The 15,865-nt window shown below is 42.2% G+C and overlaps 1 protein-coding gene across 1 annotated transcript in view; it reads right to left on the bottom strand.

Moving 5' to 3' along the window:
- LOC146377132 (dolichyl-diphosphooligosaccharide--protein glycosyltransferase subunit STT3B-like) overlaps nt 1-15,865 on the bottom strand; it is a 76,674-nt gene that overhangs the window by 20,975 nt on the left and 39,834 nt on the right. Inside the window, exons 3-7 of the mRNA XM_084942753.1 lie at nt 14,990-15,277; nt 12,241-12,306; nt 10,140-10,239; nt 3,341-3,439; nt 2,760-2,906 (exon numbers count right to left, since the gene is read on the bottom strand). Of these exons, the coding sequence (XP_084798879.1) occupies nt 2,760-2,906; nt 3,341-3,439; nt 10,140-10,239; nt 12,241-12,306; nt 14,990-15,277 (700 nt within the window). The remainder of the gene's footprint in view (nt 1-2,759; nt 2,907-3,340; nt 3,440-10,139; nt 10,240-12,240; nt 12,307-14,989; nt 15,278-15,865) is intronic.

Here is a 15,865-nt window from a genome sequence, read left to right as displayed (position 1 = left end):
GGGCTGTAATTACCTGGCCTGCACTCAGTATCCAAAGAAGACCTAATGGCACTAAAGGTTCAGGTGATTTCGGGTACAAAGTAATAAAGCACATTTGTCAAAGACTTGCATAACTCACAGGTCAAATCAGTCCTTATGTATTGTACATTCATCCCATTTTTTAAACCCTGGCTTCTGATTGGCTGTCATCTGCAAGAAGAAGGTTTGAACAGCAAGTTGGTGGGTCTCTGCACATCCATCAAACTTACAGTATGTGTAACATAATAGGACGTGCGTAAGCCCACTATAAAGAAGCTGCACAGTGTCTTTAATTACATAAGACCCCAGAATAAATACTTATAATTTACGATTAAATTATAAATTATATTTCTGTGACATTTTAATAAGGAAAGCTGCTGCTCCCTCTGTAGTGGGGGTCACTACAGAGGGTAGCGCCGCATGTGTGATTTGACAGATTTTTAAACCAGATGCCGCTCCTGAAACTTTCACCACTACACTACAGAGTCATGTCCACATCTTTTAAATATTTCATCTAAGGATCCTACGATCTTTTCTGGGATCACAATTCATGCAAAAGTAAAGTATCATCTGTTTTCTTAAAAAAGTTCAGACTTTTTTGTTAAGCAGACAAACATGATGCTGGCTTTGGCAGATGTTACATTTGAAGAACATGTATTTATCTTGTTTAGGCTCCCGAAAGATTTAAGATCTGTACTGTAACTCTAAGGTCAAAGTCCTTTGGAGAACTGAGGCATACATTTAAATTTTCTTTAAAAAAAAAAAAAAAAAAAAAAAAAAAGTTATACACAGATGTTCACTCACTAGACTGATAGAGAAATAACATCCAAAGTTTATAAAGCTAAATGTGTGGAACTAAGATTTGGAAAACGACATCTCTGCAGAGGATTGGAAACCATCTGTTGTAGTGAAGCCATGTGAAGCAACTAAAAGTACCTTCAGGGGAACTGCATAAAGCCAAGTCAATCACACTACAATGCAGTTTTTGGTCCATTACATCTTTCTTAGTGAATCAGAATCCATCCTAGCAGTCAGGTTCTCCTTTCAACAAGATTACAATGCTCTGAGAGGACTGTTAGATGCACTGATTTCAACTGTGTGATCATTTGAGGTTGTTTTTAATGGTTCTTCTGAACTGACAAGCGTTCCTACTTTTTTTGTCCATCCCATTCACACCAACTGAGATCCATGAAGTAAGAGAGCCACTTCCCCGTGTAATGCCACGCGCTTCAACAGCACTCTGTGGCACAGAGGAGAGTGACAGCCTAATGATATAGTGAGAGATTTCTTAGCCCTGATGTGTCAGAACAGAGTGATTTAGAAAAGCTCACCTGTGCAGCGCAGTGCATTTCAGCTGAATGACCTGCCTATTCACTTTCATTCTAGTGCTGATTACAGTTCATCCGTAGAAAGCAGAACTATTATCTCTGACAGAGTAAAGGCTCCATCATGAAAATTGCCATCACAATCATGTTTGCTCAGTCGTTCTTGTGTCGTTCCTCTCACAGCATCATTTTTTCCTAATAGCGATGGACTGTGTAACAGGACATTACTTCCTTATACCGCTCACGAAAAATCCCAGACTAACGCCATGCTGTTCTGACTTATCATTACCCTTTGGAGATATGTTAAATGCTGCACACACGTGGAACTGAGTGACTAGCCAACTCAAGAATAGCTTCTGTCAAGTCTTAATAACCATGTCTTACCATGAAAACAGAAATATTATGTAATTATAGGATTGTATGTGTAAAAATCCATCCCTTTGTATACAGTCTGCAGTCATAAGGAATACACAACAAGACTGTATTAGGCTGTCACTATGTATTTAAGCGCCTTCAGGCGACTGTTGTTGTGATTTGGCGCTATATAAATAAAATTGAATTGAATTGAAAAATTGAATTATGGGAAAATGTGCCAAAGACTGCAGCTGCATGACACATTCTGCCCCTACTCCCAGCACAAACTGCAAAATGTTGTAAAACTGCACTGCATATAAGCATGAGCTTGGGAAAAGCTAGTTAAATCACTTTTGAGCAAAAACCCCAAAGCTTTAAGAGAATTTTACACTGATGAGTCTCTATATCCAGTTTGTGTCCCAGTGCCCACTGAGACCACCGTCACAGCTCTCTCCAGGCAAAGAGCAAAAATCTGCACATCCAAGTAAAAACCTGCAAGTGCAAGACCAAAAAGAACCAGAAGATTTGGAAATAAAGTGAAACTATTAGTGTTTTGATACTTTACTAAGCAGGAGCCAAATATTGTGCAGATTTTTTGGCCTCTGCACGGTCATTTACACAGGAACGTGTATATCCTGACAGCAGAAGGTCCATGTTCACAGTCTGCATTGACACCTGTGAGGACAAACGGTTGAATGGACCATCAGGAATGGGCACCGTTTGGATTTAGACTGTTGTAAAAGTGAACAAGTGCCATTAAAGTGGATAGGGCTCTGCTTTCAGACACACATGGTGGTGTTAGTGGAACTTCCATGATCAGTGACACCAGGGCAGCGTTCTCATAGAAAGATACAGTATTTAGACCAGGGTCATCAATGTTATCAAATATTTCTGGAGTGACTGCATTTCCAAATTGTTAACATAACATAGGATGTTCTCAGCACTAAAAAAAACTTAGATTAAACTTTACTGCATGTCATTTCTCTGCTTCTCGCCACATATTTATCTATCTTTACTACACACTGTCAAATAAAACAACCAGCCTTCTAATAGATAACCAACCTGTGTATGTCAGATAGATGACAGAGAGAAAAACAACTCCAGCAGCCAGAGAGACTCCCAAGAAGAAGAGAGTCTGGAACTCCTGCCTGGTCAGTCTGTCCTTTAGGTACTGCAGGAAGGCGTAGACCTGTAGCAGCACAAACACACCTGCAGAGACACAGTGCAAACAAGACTGGGTTTAAGATCTGAAATAAACACAACCAGAAAATATATGCAGAACTGTTTAAAGTCAACAGAAGAGAGGCAAACCTAGAAGTTGTATCTGACAAAGTAAAAATAAAGCTGCAGATAATTACATCTTTTTTTAGAGCACGCAAAGCAAATGCTTCCATGGAAATGAGCAAACGTCATAGGCAAGACATGCATTCAATCTACACTTCAGCCTTCACAGTAGAAATCTAGCTTTTAGCATACTGTGCAGTGTTTGACAAAGTATGAGAGTAGTGCAGATTTTTTTTGCAAGTATAAAAATGATTCTGCTGAATGTTAGAAAACCTGACTTGCTCCATAGCTTTGCAGTAAACATATTCCAGACTTCCAACAATACTTTCCACCCTTACCCCAGGTGACTGGTTACTGACCTGCTGCAGCCATGTGTTCACTGGTCCTGATTGGCTGAAAGCCCACAAATGGGATCTGCATGGACAGGATGAGGCCGATGATGTAGAAAGTGCTGTAGGCTGCAGGAAGAAAACAACCAGTTAAGACCAGATGAGCACAGTCAACTGTGTTACATGTGTTTACTTTCACTCACATCAGTCTGAATCTAATCCAGTCAGCACACTGGCCAACTGATGAATAGATTCTATTAACAAGTGCAACGTGTACATGCAAAGTCTATCCGGTTCCTCTGAGCCCCACATTTGCTGACAGAATCCTTCACTGTACTGATCATACAATAATTTTAGTTTATTTTAACTCAGTCCCACAAATTCCATGCAGCTGCACAAAATACTCATTACAGCACTGCAAACCACCACAGCTGAAAACAAACCGCTATTAATCAAACCGCATCCCCTTTTTTATTTTTCCTCTGAAACGAAACTTTGTATTTGCGACGTATTTTTATGTGTCATTAAGAATCAGTGCGCTCCGGGCAACTTCCAGTGTAAGAAGTGGGTAAGCAGAGGCTTTCATTTGAGCCGTTCACAATGACAGAATGACCTTTCACTGCAGAAACAACACTGTACAGATCTCACAGATGTAAGTACTTCATCACATGAGGCAGCACACAATTTACATCATACAGAAAACCTGAACTGGACAGAAGGACCTGCATTTGGCACATTAATCTTAATTTAAAAAAAAAAAAAAAAAAAAAAAAAACGTGTTCCTGTTTAACATGCACAAATGCATCTGTGGCAGCTACTGTGTTTCTAATTACCAGAGACTTGGGGAATGTGTTGGTAATGTGAATAAATGAAACAGAATGTCTGCGATTCAAAGAAAGATGGAGCCTGAGAAGAAATGGCGTTTGTGATTTTAGAAGAGCGGCAAACAAACCCAGAAAAGTCCTTGACGCTGAACACAAGAAAAAGAAAGAAACAAAAAAGGCCTTTTGAGCCTAAATTATGAATGACAGTGTGAGAGCGACTTAAGAGTTCAAATGATTTACACACTTGGGAGTCAGCGGCACAACCAGACAACAGGCTGTAAAATATGTCGACTAAACCTGAAAACCATTTCAAATGACCGCTCAGGGATCAGACGCACTTAAACAGAGCTTCAGGAATAAAAGCCTCCAAACAAGTCCTGCTAGTTAATAAAAAACAAAAAACAAAACTTGCACTACACAGCTAATGAAACAACAGGCTAACACGCAAGCTGAGAATGTGCACTTGCTAGAGCCATCTGACTCATGTTTCTATACTTGTTTCTATATTCTATTTGTACAGCTCCAGATCACAACATCAGTTATTTGAAGGAGCTTAATATTTTAAGGCAGGGGTGTCAAACATAAGGACCGTGGGCCAGAATCGACTGGTCAAATACTGGCCCACTGAACAGCTTTGACAAATGTTTAGTAGGACAGACCTCCCAACGACCATCCACACCATCTTATATTATGATATCTCAGGAAATAAATGTGCAGTTGAACTTCTTTACACTGGCAGAAAGGAGAGTTTCCCTGGTCAGGCCCATTTAAGATCAAAGTGTGCCCACAATGTAAAAATCCTCACTAACACTGGAGAACAACAAGACGATGGGGGTTTGCCTCGTTCTCCTCCAAGCTCGTTTGGTGGCCTGCCATCACCGACTACTGCCTCATGTCATGATATGGTAGGCTCTGCAGCTGCACATAATCACCTACAGCCTACTGTGTGGGTGTGTCTTGCTTTCTTTACTGCACCTTCGGTACACCCCTCGACTGCACTTAATAATTAGGCCAGGGAACACTTGGGGACAGGGACAGGAGAGCTTCAGAGTGGCTTTGTGGCTGTTAATGCTGCTCTATGGAGCAAAATCTTCGTGTTCCTGCTCCAGACACTGTTTGATATTTTTAGAGCCAAATAACCTCAAGTTTGACCTAATCTGCAAAGAAGAGGACAGATCATCCAGGCCTTTATATCTTTGAGGCATACATATTTTAAACTATGTTTACCGTGGCTACACTTGCAGTGAATCCATAAAGGAGATTTCTTGTACCAAACTGACTGAATGGACAGGAAACAAGAATCAATGATGAAAACAGTGATGTCCTGCACAATGTTAGTTTAAGCAGTTGATGTATTTAAATAGAACATTAAGTGAATTGTTGCTGTATGCAGGAGAAAACATAATGTGGTTGTCACTCTGTAACAATAGTAAGGATTCCAATTTCCACTTGAGCCTCAAAAAAGCACATCTAAGGGAAGTGTTGGGTAGGGGGGTGTGGAGGGAGGTGGTTGGGTTCTACACCAATTTGTTCATGAGAAAGGAATCAAACATCAGCCCCCCACTGCTGTCTTCACAAGCTGACATGATTATTATTGCTATTGTACCGAGAGATGTCTCACTCCGAAAGGAAAAAAGACATACACTCAGTTTTCTTTTTAATATTCAAGCTGCCTTGACCCAACTGAAGGGAACAAAGAGGAACAGGAAGTTCAAATGTTCAACTATCCAATCAGATATGTACATTTCCTCTCCTCCTCTGGCAGTGCTCTAGAGATCCCCCACGTGTGGGCCCACAAAGCAGACTTTATATTTCCATGTAAAAGCAGTGCAGCTTGTTTGGTCGCTGACTCGATCAATCTCCCACCGTGACGGTCTTTTGATGACGGTAACATTATCATGGACGAGGAAAATGTAAATAAAGACTGCTGATGCCGGCCTGATCTGATTCACCAACTGCTGTGGTAAATTAATGTAAGGAAACACCTTGCTCTAGCCACGCTGATGCACTGAGCTGAAACATTGATATGCGCGTACAGTCTACTGTGATCAAACAGAATTAGACTTGAAATAAATCCTTTGTAAAAAATGATATTGTGACATAAATTAGATTCAACACTATGGTGTGTTTTTCAAAGCTGTAGCTGCTGGGAGTGTATTGCATCACACTGAGAAGGGCTTTTATGATTCTGATGCTGATTAAAAGTGAACAGATTAAGTTTAGCAGAGACAGACTTGGAGCAGGGCTCCATGTTTGATAATAGCTGTACCTAATGACCTTATAAGTCACATAAAGTGGAAATACAGAACTACACTAATATGTATATAAAGCACATGCTTTCTGTTCTGATAGGTGTAGTTAGGTGGAGCTGCTTTCACTGATAAACTGTTGGGAACCTTACATATGAAAATATTCAGGCACACATCCATCTCAAAGACATTACTATCACACCACTGTGTATTACTGTAGAGTCTTTACTAGGGATGGGTACCGGTATCCGGTGCCATGATGGCACCGGTTCTGACATAAACGGTAGTAACCAGACCGAAAAGCAGCGCACATTTCGGTGCTTTATTTCAGTGCTTTTTTTCCTGAGCTGTGATACACTTTAGATTCTAGCCAATCATTTTACGTTTCCGAGGATAGTAGGCGGGTCCATGTACGTACGTTCTTTTAGAGCAGAGCTACAGATTAAAAATGCCCAAGGCGAAGCGGTCAAAGTCTGGCTGTACTTCACAGCAAAAGATGCAAACTCAGCAGCCTGCAACAAGTGCTTTAAGCTGATACTGTGATACTGTCAAAGGAGGTAACACCTCAAATCTGATGAAACACCTGCCGACGCATAGCGTTTTTTTTTTTAAAAGCCGAGAAATGCGCCGTATTTGATAGCTTGCTGCGAGACCTCACACCGTGCACATCTACTGCGGGTGGGTTGCCTGTTATCGGACCCGGAGTTAGCAACATCCCCCAAAAATCCAAAGAGGAGAGTCCTGGCCCCTAGCCCTGCCAGTGTAGCAGAAATGATGACGGATGATGATGGCAGCAGCAGCCGTTCTTCTCTGCGTGAGTAGCTTAATGTTGTTCGTGTGTAATTTACGTTGAGTACGCTAACCACGTTATTAAATTAATGCATGTAAGGTGAACTAGCAAACACTGTCCTACATGCGGCTGTCTTCTTGTTTGATGGTAGATACTCCCTTCACCCTGGCAAAAAAGGCTAAAATGACCAAAGAAAAAGTGGAAAACAGCTAAATATGAGAGGTTTTTGGACAAAGTTTGTTTTTTTTCCATTGTTTAAGCGCTGCTTCCAGCCAAGAGTGATGCCATATATGCCCCATAGCTGCAGAAAAGGCTAACATTGTTATCTTTTTACAAAAAAACAGCTAAACATGAGAGGTTTTTGGACAAAGTGTGTGTTCTCCATTCTTTAAGCACCGGTTTGAGCACCGGCACCGTTTCAAAAGTACCGGTTTGGCACCAGTATCGGATAAAACTTAAACGATACCCATCCCTAGTCTTTACCTTACAGCACCTTAAGGTGGCTGTTTTTGTGCTTGGTGCTATATAGAGTGTGCTTCCCAGGTATATTAATGGCTGTCACTTTTTATTCTATATTTGCCTGAGTCTTGACTCGTTTATTAGTGAACTACTTAAAGTGTTATTTTGCTCTTATTTTGGAAATTTAGTGGCTGTGTACCAGCGAGCCCCAGCCTTCACGTTGCTGTTGTGTCAGTTCTTCATATCATTTAACCACTTCTCCAGAAAGTCTGTTGTTTTGAAGTTGGGCAAAACTTTCCATAGCCAGGGGAACTGGGGCTGATATGTGTGATATGATCACAATCTCATATCTCGATATCAGATATTTCTCATCCCGATAATGATGTATATCACAAAATGGTGCTTTTTCTGTAAATTCTGTGAATCTCGGGTAACTCGACTTGTGTGAAGTGTTTTCAGCTGGGCACCGTGTACCTGGAGTCGAGTTTTTTTGACCCATGCATGAAACCATACATTTTTAGACATAAGTTGTAACGGCCGCCATTTTCTTTGTGAGTCTTTATTACATGGCGTGGCGCTATGTAATGTTTGCGTGTAAGGTTTAGTTTGAGTACCTAACGGCTCTTTTTTGCTTCTCATCCGCAAACTCTCTCCTTACTCTTTCACGTGACTCTTGCGTAGGTGGTAGAAGAGGTTTGTCATGTTTGAGTCTGTGGTGGTGGCCAGTTTGCGGCATAATTTGCATAGTTTTCTGGTCCGTGTCAGACTTCTCATAACCAAACCATGTCCATGCTACAGAGGTAGCCCCTTGCTCCTTCTGTTTGGAGCTACCCGATTCTGCCTCATCTTCACTGGCCATGCTAGTATTCTCTGTGCCTGCATCCACACGGTGCCCATCCAAACAATAAAAAAATATTACCATAAACAGTGTATTTTGCGTCACCATGAAACAAACGATAGCGTATAATGTGAAACGACGGATGTTTTAATTTCGTCATCCGATATATTTCGTCATCTCGCACAGCCCTAGGTGAAACTGTATTTCTCCAGCTGGAAGGACGCTATAACCAGACCCTGCATCACATGGAGAAGTGGTCTATCCTACCAAATTCAAGCCCATGCACTCTCTACAGAGGCAGCTGCTTATGTCACAAAGTATATACTCTATTATTTAATTAGATTTTTGACTTTGCATAAATACGTTTCTTATTGGTAAAAGTGTATGCCACCACTGTGGCATCTACTTAAATCTCTCTGCATTATTTAACATCAAGCAAAAATAAAGAAATAAAAGATCAATATATGTGATCTACTTCTGACACTTTACCCTTCTCTGATAAAGACGCACACAGTGCGTGCTCTCTAGATGCTGAGCAATATGCCGACTCAAGACGAGTACTGAGTGAGAAGCTGAGTCCAATAGAGAAAAAGAGGAATCTGAGTGGGTTTCTATTCAGCTACAGAGGACGCACTGCTCATAACGAAATTTCAGCTGGATTTCATTACGGCTTTTCTGCTTTGGAAGACAGGAAAGATGAAGCGAGCGGGGTTTGGGGTGTGACAGTGGGCCACAGACTGGACTCCAAATCACAGTACAAGGTATGCATCACAGAACACAGCGAGCTATTACAGCTTTGAACTAACTCAATTACTGTGTTGCTGCAAGCAGAATGTACGGTGCTGGTCTTCAGAGAGAGACAGACGCAGGAGGTGAGGGGAGGAGGATGAAGGAGGTGAGAGACCAAGGGAGGAAAGCGCCATGTTAAATTATTCATTCTGTCAATAATCCTATTGGAGGATGCAGAACCCAACAGTCGCCCCGTCTCATCTCCACTTTTAGCCTTCTCTTTCTATACTTGTCCTGAGTTCAGCCACTAGTCAGTATGGCTTCTTTGATTCCACACTTCACAGCTTTCCCACCAAGTTCCCCTCACCAGTTTGTCTGTACATATCCACATGTCATTTCCAAACGATCATGAGCTCAGCTACCGAGTTCAATCTGAAACAACGGCACGGTGATGTGGCATCAGAATCAGGATATGATTTTCGATCAGCACGGCGAGCTCAGGAGTGTGTGACGACATGTGTGATAGTCTCTTTGAAAGGAAGACACTTTAATCTTTCCTTTCCCTGCCTGCATTTCCACTTTCAGTCCCGTACTTTTATCCCAGATCCTTTCTGCCCTTCTCTGGGGGATTTGTGTAAACTGAACATCAGTTGCTAATGGATGGTGTTAATTATTAGTAACTGTGTTTATGCAGCGCAGATATGAAAAAGAAGCACATGGTCTTCTGTGTGGCATCCCCACATGTGCTGGGCCTGAAAGTCTTTTCAAGGAGAGAAAGCAGAGCCTGTGTGTGCATAGCTGCTGAATGCACCCCTACATCTTCTCTTGATTCTGCATAAAGTCAACATCAAATGAGCACAACTGCAAACCCTCAAGTCATCGCTTCCCACTCTCGAATGAATGTAAATGAGTTTGTGTGTGTGTTTTTGCTGCATCTCACCTATGTAGACTCTCCGACTGAAGCGCTGCATGAGCAGCAGGACGAACACATGAAGAGGAATCAAGTTGATTATGAACACATAACCACCCCAAGCAGAAACCTGTCAAAAAACACATTTAATGAGCCCACTTTAATTAATTCAAAGCTTTCATTAATGGCGGGGCAGAATCATTTGGATTATGCATGCAGAAAGGCCTACCTCCACACATACACAGACTGCTACATGGCTAGCTTATCCCCGCTGAATGTGTACAATGCTTTCGACTGTAGCAGATAATCAGTAGAAGTATAACTGGCCCACGAATCCCTAAAGAGTGACTGTGTTTTCTCTTTTATTCACTTCAATAATGAGACGCTTTGCAATAAGGAGGAGGGTGCAAAGCTGCACAGCCCACCTGTGAGCTGTGAAATCATTATGAGCTTCAGCATTACGACTGGCATTCACATTATGCTGCTGGTACAAACCCCTCAGAAGCACAAACACACAGACACACATGCACAGAACAGAGATGCACACACACGCAACCCTTTTCAAGCTTTGTTCTGATTCGTCTCAAAGTGTCATGTAACTGCCAGGCAGCGAGCGGCTGCCAGTGAAGCGGCGTCACAGTTTACGGCACGAGGTGATTCTTCACATTCTGACGTGAATGATGGGCAGGTTAAGGGAACGGTTCTCCCGAGGACATTTTTCATGTCTTCGTCTGATGAAAATGGCTCCCGGTGGTTCGAGTGCAAAAAAGTTTGATGGACATCATAACTGCTGCAACAGTTCTGTGAAGGGCACGGCAATGCGCACTGACAGTGATGCAGAGTGACTCTGCGATCCACAAGTTGCTCTCCTTTTCAGTTTAAGGTTCAGGCCCCGTCCTTATCAAGTGTCAGAATCACTCTCTCTAAGGAACTGTGCTCAAAGTGAGCCTTGGACTACAAATGCTGAAGTTGGGCTAGAGGCTATTTGCTGAACCCCTTCCAATTATTTTCAGCCAGGGGCAGAACATAACAATGACACCGCTAACTAAAAAAAGATCATTTTATGCGTGTGTGTATTAATAACTATTGTAGGTTACCGCTAAAATTAATAAGCAGCTTAAATCAACTACAAACCAACCATATAACAAACTCGAATACTGCGGAAGACGTCTGGAGAAATTCAGGGCGTGCTAAGGCACCGACTGCCATTTGATGAAACTAGCTAACCAGGTAGGTAACAGGAGCCAATGAAAGCTAAAAGAGTTAACCAGTGGCACCTGCGTTTAACAGAAGTTAAAAGAAGCCATCATAATCTAAGAGTTATTGCCTGCTACCTTTTATAGTCATATTTTAAAGGAGAACCAAAGTGTTTGGCTTAGGGCTGGATCATGTGAACCTGAATCCTCCCTTAGTTAAGCTGCCGAGGCTGCTGGGGGCTTCCCATGATGCACAGCGGTTTTTCTTCACTCTGTGTTTATACACCACTCTGCATTTAATCATTAGTTGTTTATTAATCTCTGATTCTCTTCCACAGTGCGTCTTTTGTCCCGTCTCCCTCCCTTCACCCCCAACCGGTCGTGGCAGATGGCTGCCCCTCTTTGAGCATGGTTCTGCCAGGAGCATCTTCAGAGTTTTTTCTTCCCACTGTCGCCAAGTTCTTGCTCATAGGGCATCTTCTATTATTGTAGGGTCTTTATCTTATAATATAAAGTGCCTGCTGCTGTTGTGATTTAGTGCTATATAAATACAATTGAATTTGTAATATCTACGATATTTTCTTTTGCACGGTGAGAAGGCTTCAAGACATCCTGTTTATATAAGTCAGAAATGGAAGCACTAAGGCAGCCATGGGACCAGGCCTTTGGTTTAAATTTCCAAACTACTGCACAACAATAAAAAAAAAATATTCCTGATTATGCCAAACATTCTCATAAAGCACACACAAGCACACACACGGAGGTACGAGGAATAGTAAACAATGACCTTTAACACTTCTGCATTTGCACATTTAGTCCTTACAACATTCATGAATGATTTCCATCCTCCTGCCATATTAGAACACAAGTGTTACCAGCAAAGTGTCATAATTATAACAAAGGATCTGTGTGTGTTTGTGCGTGTGAGTTCTCACCATATAGAAGTAGGAGAGGCAGCATCCGATGGTCCAAAAAACTGATCCAGTCTTCACAGACTTCACCTGCGGTGTACACCAGAGAGCATTAACCCCACAAACACACACACACACACACACAAATGTAAATCAGAGCCTTCCATTAACTAAGCTGCGCTGCTCGCTGTTTCTTTCCTCGATGATTTTGCTCTACTGCTGCTTGCCCAACATGATAGTCTGAATTATTCATCATGTTTGCCTCTTTAATGACCCACACACAAAGCAGACCACCGTGTCCTACACATCTTTACCTTACCCACAGCAGGACACAGCAGCTGCTAACAAGGGCTTAACGAGGCTAACGAGCCCTGACTTAACGAAGGCTCAGGTGGGAGCTGTTGCAATTGGCTGCACGGATGATGGAGCTGAACCAATGAGATGTGGTGGATGGAAGAAGAGCAGATACTGAATGAAAGTTGAGGACAAGTGAACAAGTGGGGAAACAAGATGATAAAGGAGAATGAGGAGCATTCACTGGAGACTATTAAGCTATTCTGTATTTCACTTAGAGCAGATCTACTAAGCCCTCAAAAGCCTGTATGTGTACTTAAGTATGTGTGTGATTTATTCATGGTGCAATTATTTCAGACTTGCCTGAATCCAGGAAATAGAAATCAGTTCTTGTTCTAGTATTCCCCATCTTTCTATTCCACCACTTAACAGTGACTTCAGGGCTTTTTAACAGGGATAAAGGGGTCCTCTGAATCTCAATGGTATGCTTGAAATGTCATGGTGATGGTCTTTAGTAAGAATAACATTAGCCCATTTGCCCATGTGGACAAATCGCTGAGGACCAGTGTGAGGAATGATCTGTAGAAGCAGAAAGATGCTTAAGCCCTTCTCATCCTGGGACAGATAACACTGCTGGCTTCATCAGTCTGATAAAGCGATGGCATTGTCACCCACACACGGGTCACATGTCGGTGCCTCAGGGCTTCATTCAGACGTTGCTACAACATTCACAAAACCACAGTTCTATGGCACTGAATGCGTTTAGTTTTCTGTTAACTCACACATTTAATTCTTAAATAGCGACGCTGAGTGACAGCTCCCCTGTCTGAAGTCAACACACTGCCATTGGCAATTTAACAACTCCACAAGTCACTGTGGATGAATCCTGCTGCTGCATCACACTGCAGGGGTTTAATAAACTTTAAGTAGCTTGACCTGCCTCTGCCAATAAATAACTTTTATTGACCAACATTGGTGGTGAAAAGCTGAAAAATGAGATCCTCAGACTTTGTCCTGTTTAACATGTCTGTTTTTTTTCATGACGAGCAGCTTTGAGGCTTCCTCTTACTTGGCGTGAGATAAAATCCTGGCAGCGTGAGACTGAAAGCAACCATCTCAGGCCAAAATGGTAACACTTGGCAAGCTCATTTGCTTTTTTCCTATTTTCATTGTTATTTAAGGCTTTCTCCAAAACAGTCGTGTCTTTCAGTGAGCTGAGCGAGTCGCAGAAACCCAAGAGAGACGCCCAGGTTTATCTTGCATGCATTTTTAGACTTGTGAGTTTTGAAATTGATACCATAAGTCCATCAGGAAGTGTTGCAACTTGGCAGCCACTGAGATGTTTGAGCAACTATTAAAGTCTAAATGGATGGGCATGGTCACTGAGAAATAAAAACTATATGTACAGAGTCCCCAGAGGAACATAAAAAAAAATGCCCCAAAATAAGGTTTAAAAATATTTTCTTCTACCACACATGCACAGTTTCAAAGTGTTACCGCTTCATTTTCAGATAACTCCATAGCGGCTAAAGAGGTGGAAAGTCTCCACTGAAAGAAAAGCACTTGTTCTATCAATGAGTGAAGGACCTTCAGTGTAAAAGTACACTGGAACCTGTCTATTAAAAGGGAAACAAGCTAAAAGCACATGACTTCTTGACGTTACCTGGGTGACTGTTTGCAGTCTGTTAACCTACATCCACACCAAGCAGACACAGGGCAGCGTTTTTGTGCACCAAATGTTCCCTTGTGTTCACCAGCTAGTTGTTTGTTGGTATAAGGCAGTTAGCATTAGGTTTATCAGAGCTTTATGAAGTGAAAGGTGAAAAAAAAAAAAAAAAAAAAAGACTAGTCTTAACTATATCTTTCCTCTCAGGCTGAATGACCCTGCTGGGCCTTTGAATCTCCGTGTCACCTCTCAACCTTACTGTTCCAGCCCATCAACAGCTGCTCCGCACTTGAAAAAAAACATGCCATTCACAGCTGTTGTTGGGAGGGCAAAAAAACGAGGCTTGTGATGTTCTTGCGCACATGCCAGAGAAAATATGGTGAACACAGTAACCAGTGTGAATGAGATGAGTGCAGTAACATAGAAACAACATAGAAATGGTTGTCACTCAGCCAGCAGCAATAACAGCTCGAAAACTGGCCCATTTCTTAGTCACCTGCTCCTAGCAACCAGTAGCAACCAACGGATCAGATTTATCACAGAGCAAATACAGCCCCTACTATGGCATATTTTAATGAGGCATGAATAAAATGGACTTCAGTCAGATCATGAGGCTAGGTCAGTGCTGTGCTGGCTGTTAATTAGTAATCTGGAAGCAGTACCTCACGTCCTTTGGTTCACTGTTAATCTAAGAATAGTGATTAATGCAGCTTTAAATAAAAGACATGAGTTGTGCTTCAAAGCCTCACACTCTAATTATTCCCTGTATGAGTGATAAGACTATGGCAAGGCTGAAGAAGTATTCAGGCATACCCAGAGGTAGTAGGTGAACTGCAGGGCGAAGATGGCGATCCCTTCATTGTCAAAGGATCCAGCCACGGAGCGGGAGATGTAGCCAGGAACGATGGCAATGAAGCAGGCTGCCAGCAGTCCTGCCCCCTGGTTCCACAGCTCCCTCGTGAGCAGAAAGGTGGAGATGGAGGTCAGGCCGCTGAACACCGGGGCCAGGAACACGCAGACGTCCCGTATGTGGACAGTGATGTGCAGCAGGTTGAGCACATAATGGATCAGGCCTGCTGTGACCATTAGGCCTGGGTACACCTAGAAGGAAGAGGGTTGAAATTTATTCAGAATATCATAAATCTTTATTTCCATTTCACTCAATGTGTTAAAGCCTTATCTAAAGAAAACAGCAATATTTATTAAATAATTCATTTAAGCAATGTGGGTGTGCACATAACTCCTCCTGGGACATACAGTGTATAGATTTCATTAATTAATGGGTGCACTGGAACCCTCCGCCTCCCCCTCTGGCCCAGCTGTGATTGTATCACTTTCTAAAGATCTCACAAGGAAACGACTGCCCAGCCCTAACGCATTGTTTCTACAGACTGCACACACACACACACCACTATAATTGTATAGCTTCAGTAGAACATTTTCTCTTCCCAGTGTCACATTATGCAAAAACACATTCAAGCTGTTGTTTTCTCTGATAATGTGAACGCACTGAAGTGCACTCTGGGGAACAGATTAGCCCATACAGAGAGATCACACGTAAGTTATAAATATAGAGAAGAGGAGGAGTCAGGCGCTCAGAGATGAGTTGTAATGTAATGACGAGTTAAAAGTGACTCGAGCCAGTCTGTCCTTTAGCGGTTATGAAGACAGATCCACTCTGTGTCGTAC

The sequence above is a fragment of the Perissodus microlepis genome, chromosome 11 (assembly GCF_051167445.1).
Source record: "Perissodus microlepis isolate ML-2025 ecotype Zambia chromosome 11, ASM5116744v1, whole genome shotgun sequence".
NCBI classification, from domain to species: domain Eukaryota; kingdom Metazoa; phylum Chordata; class Actinopteri; order Cichliformes; family Cichlidae; genus Perissodus; species Perissodus microlepis.
Note: the sequence above shows the minus strand (reverse complement) of the source record. Positions and strands in the feature narration are given on the sequence as shown.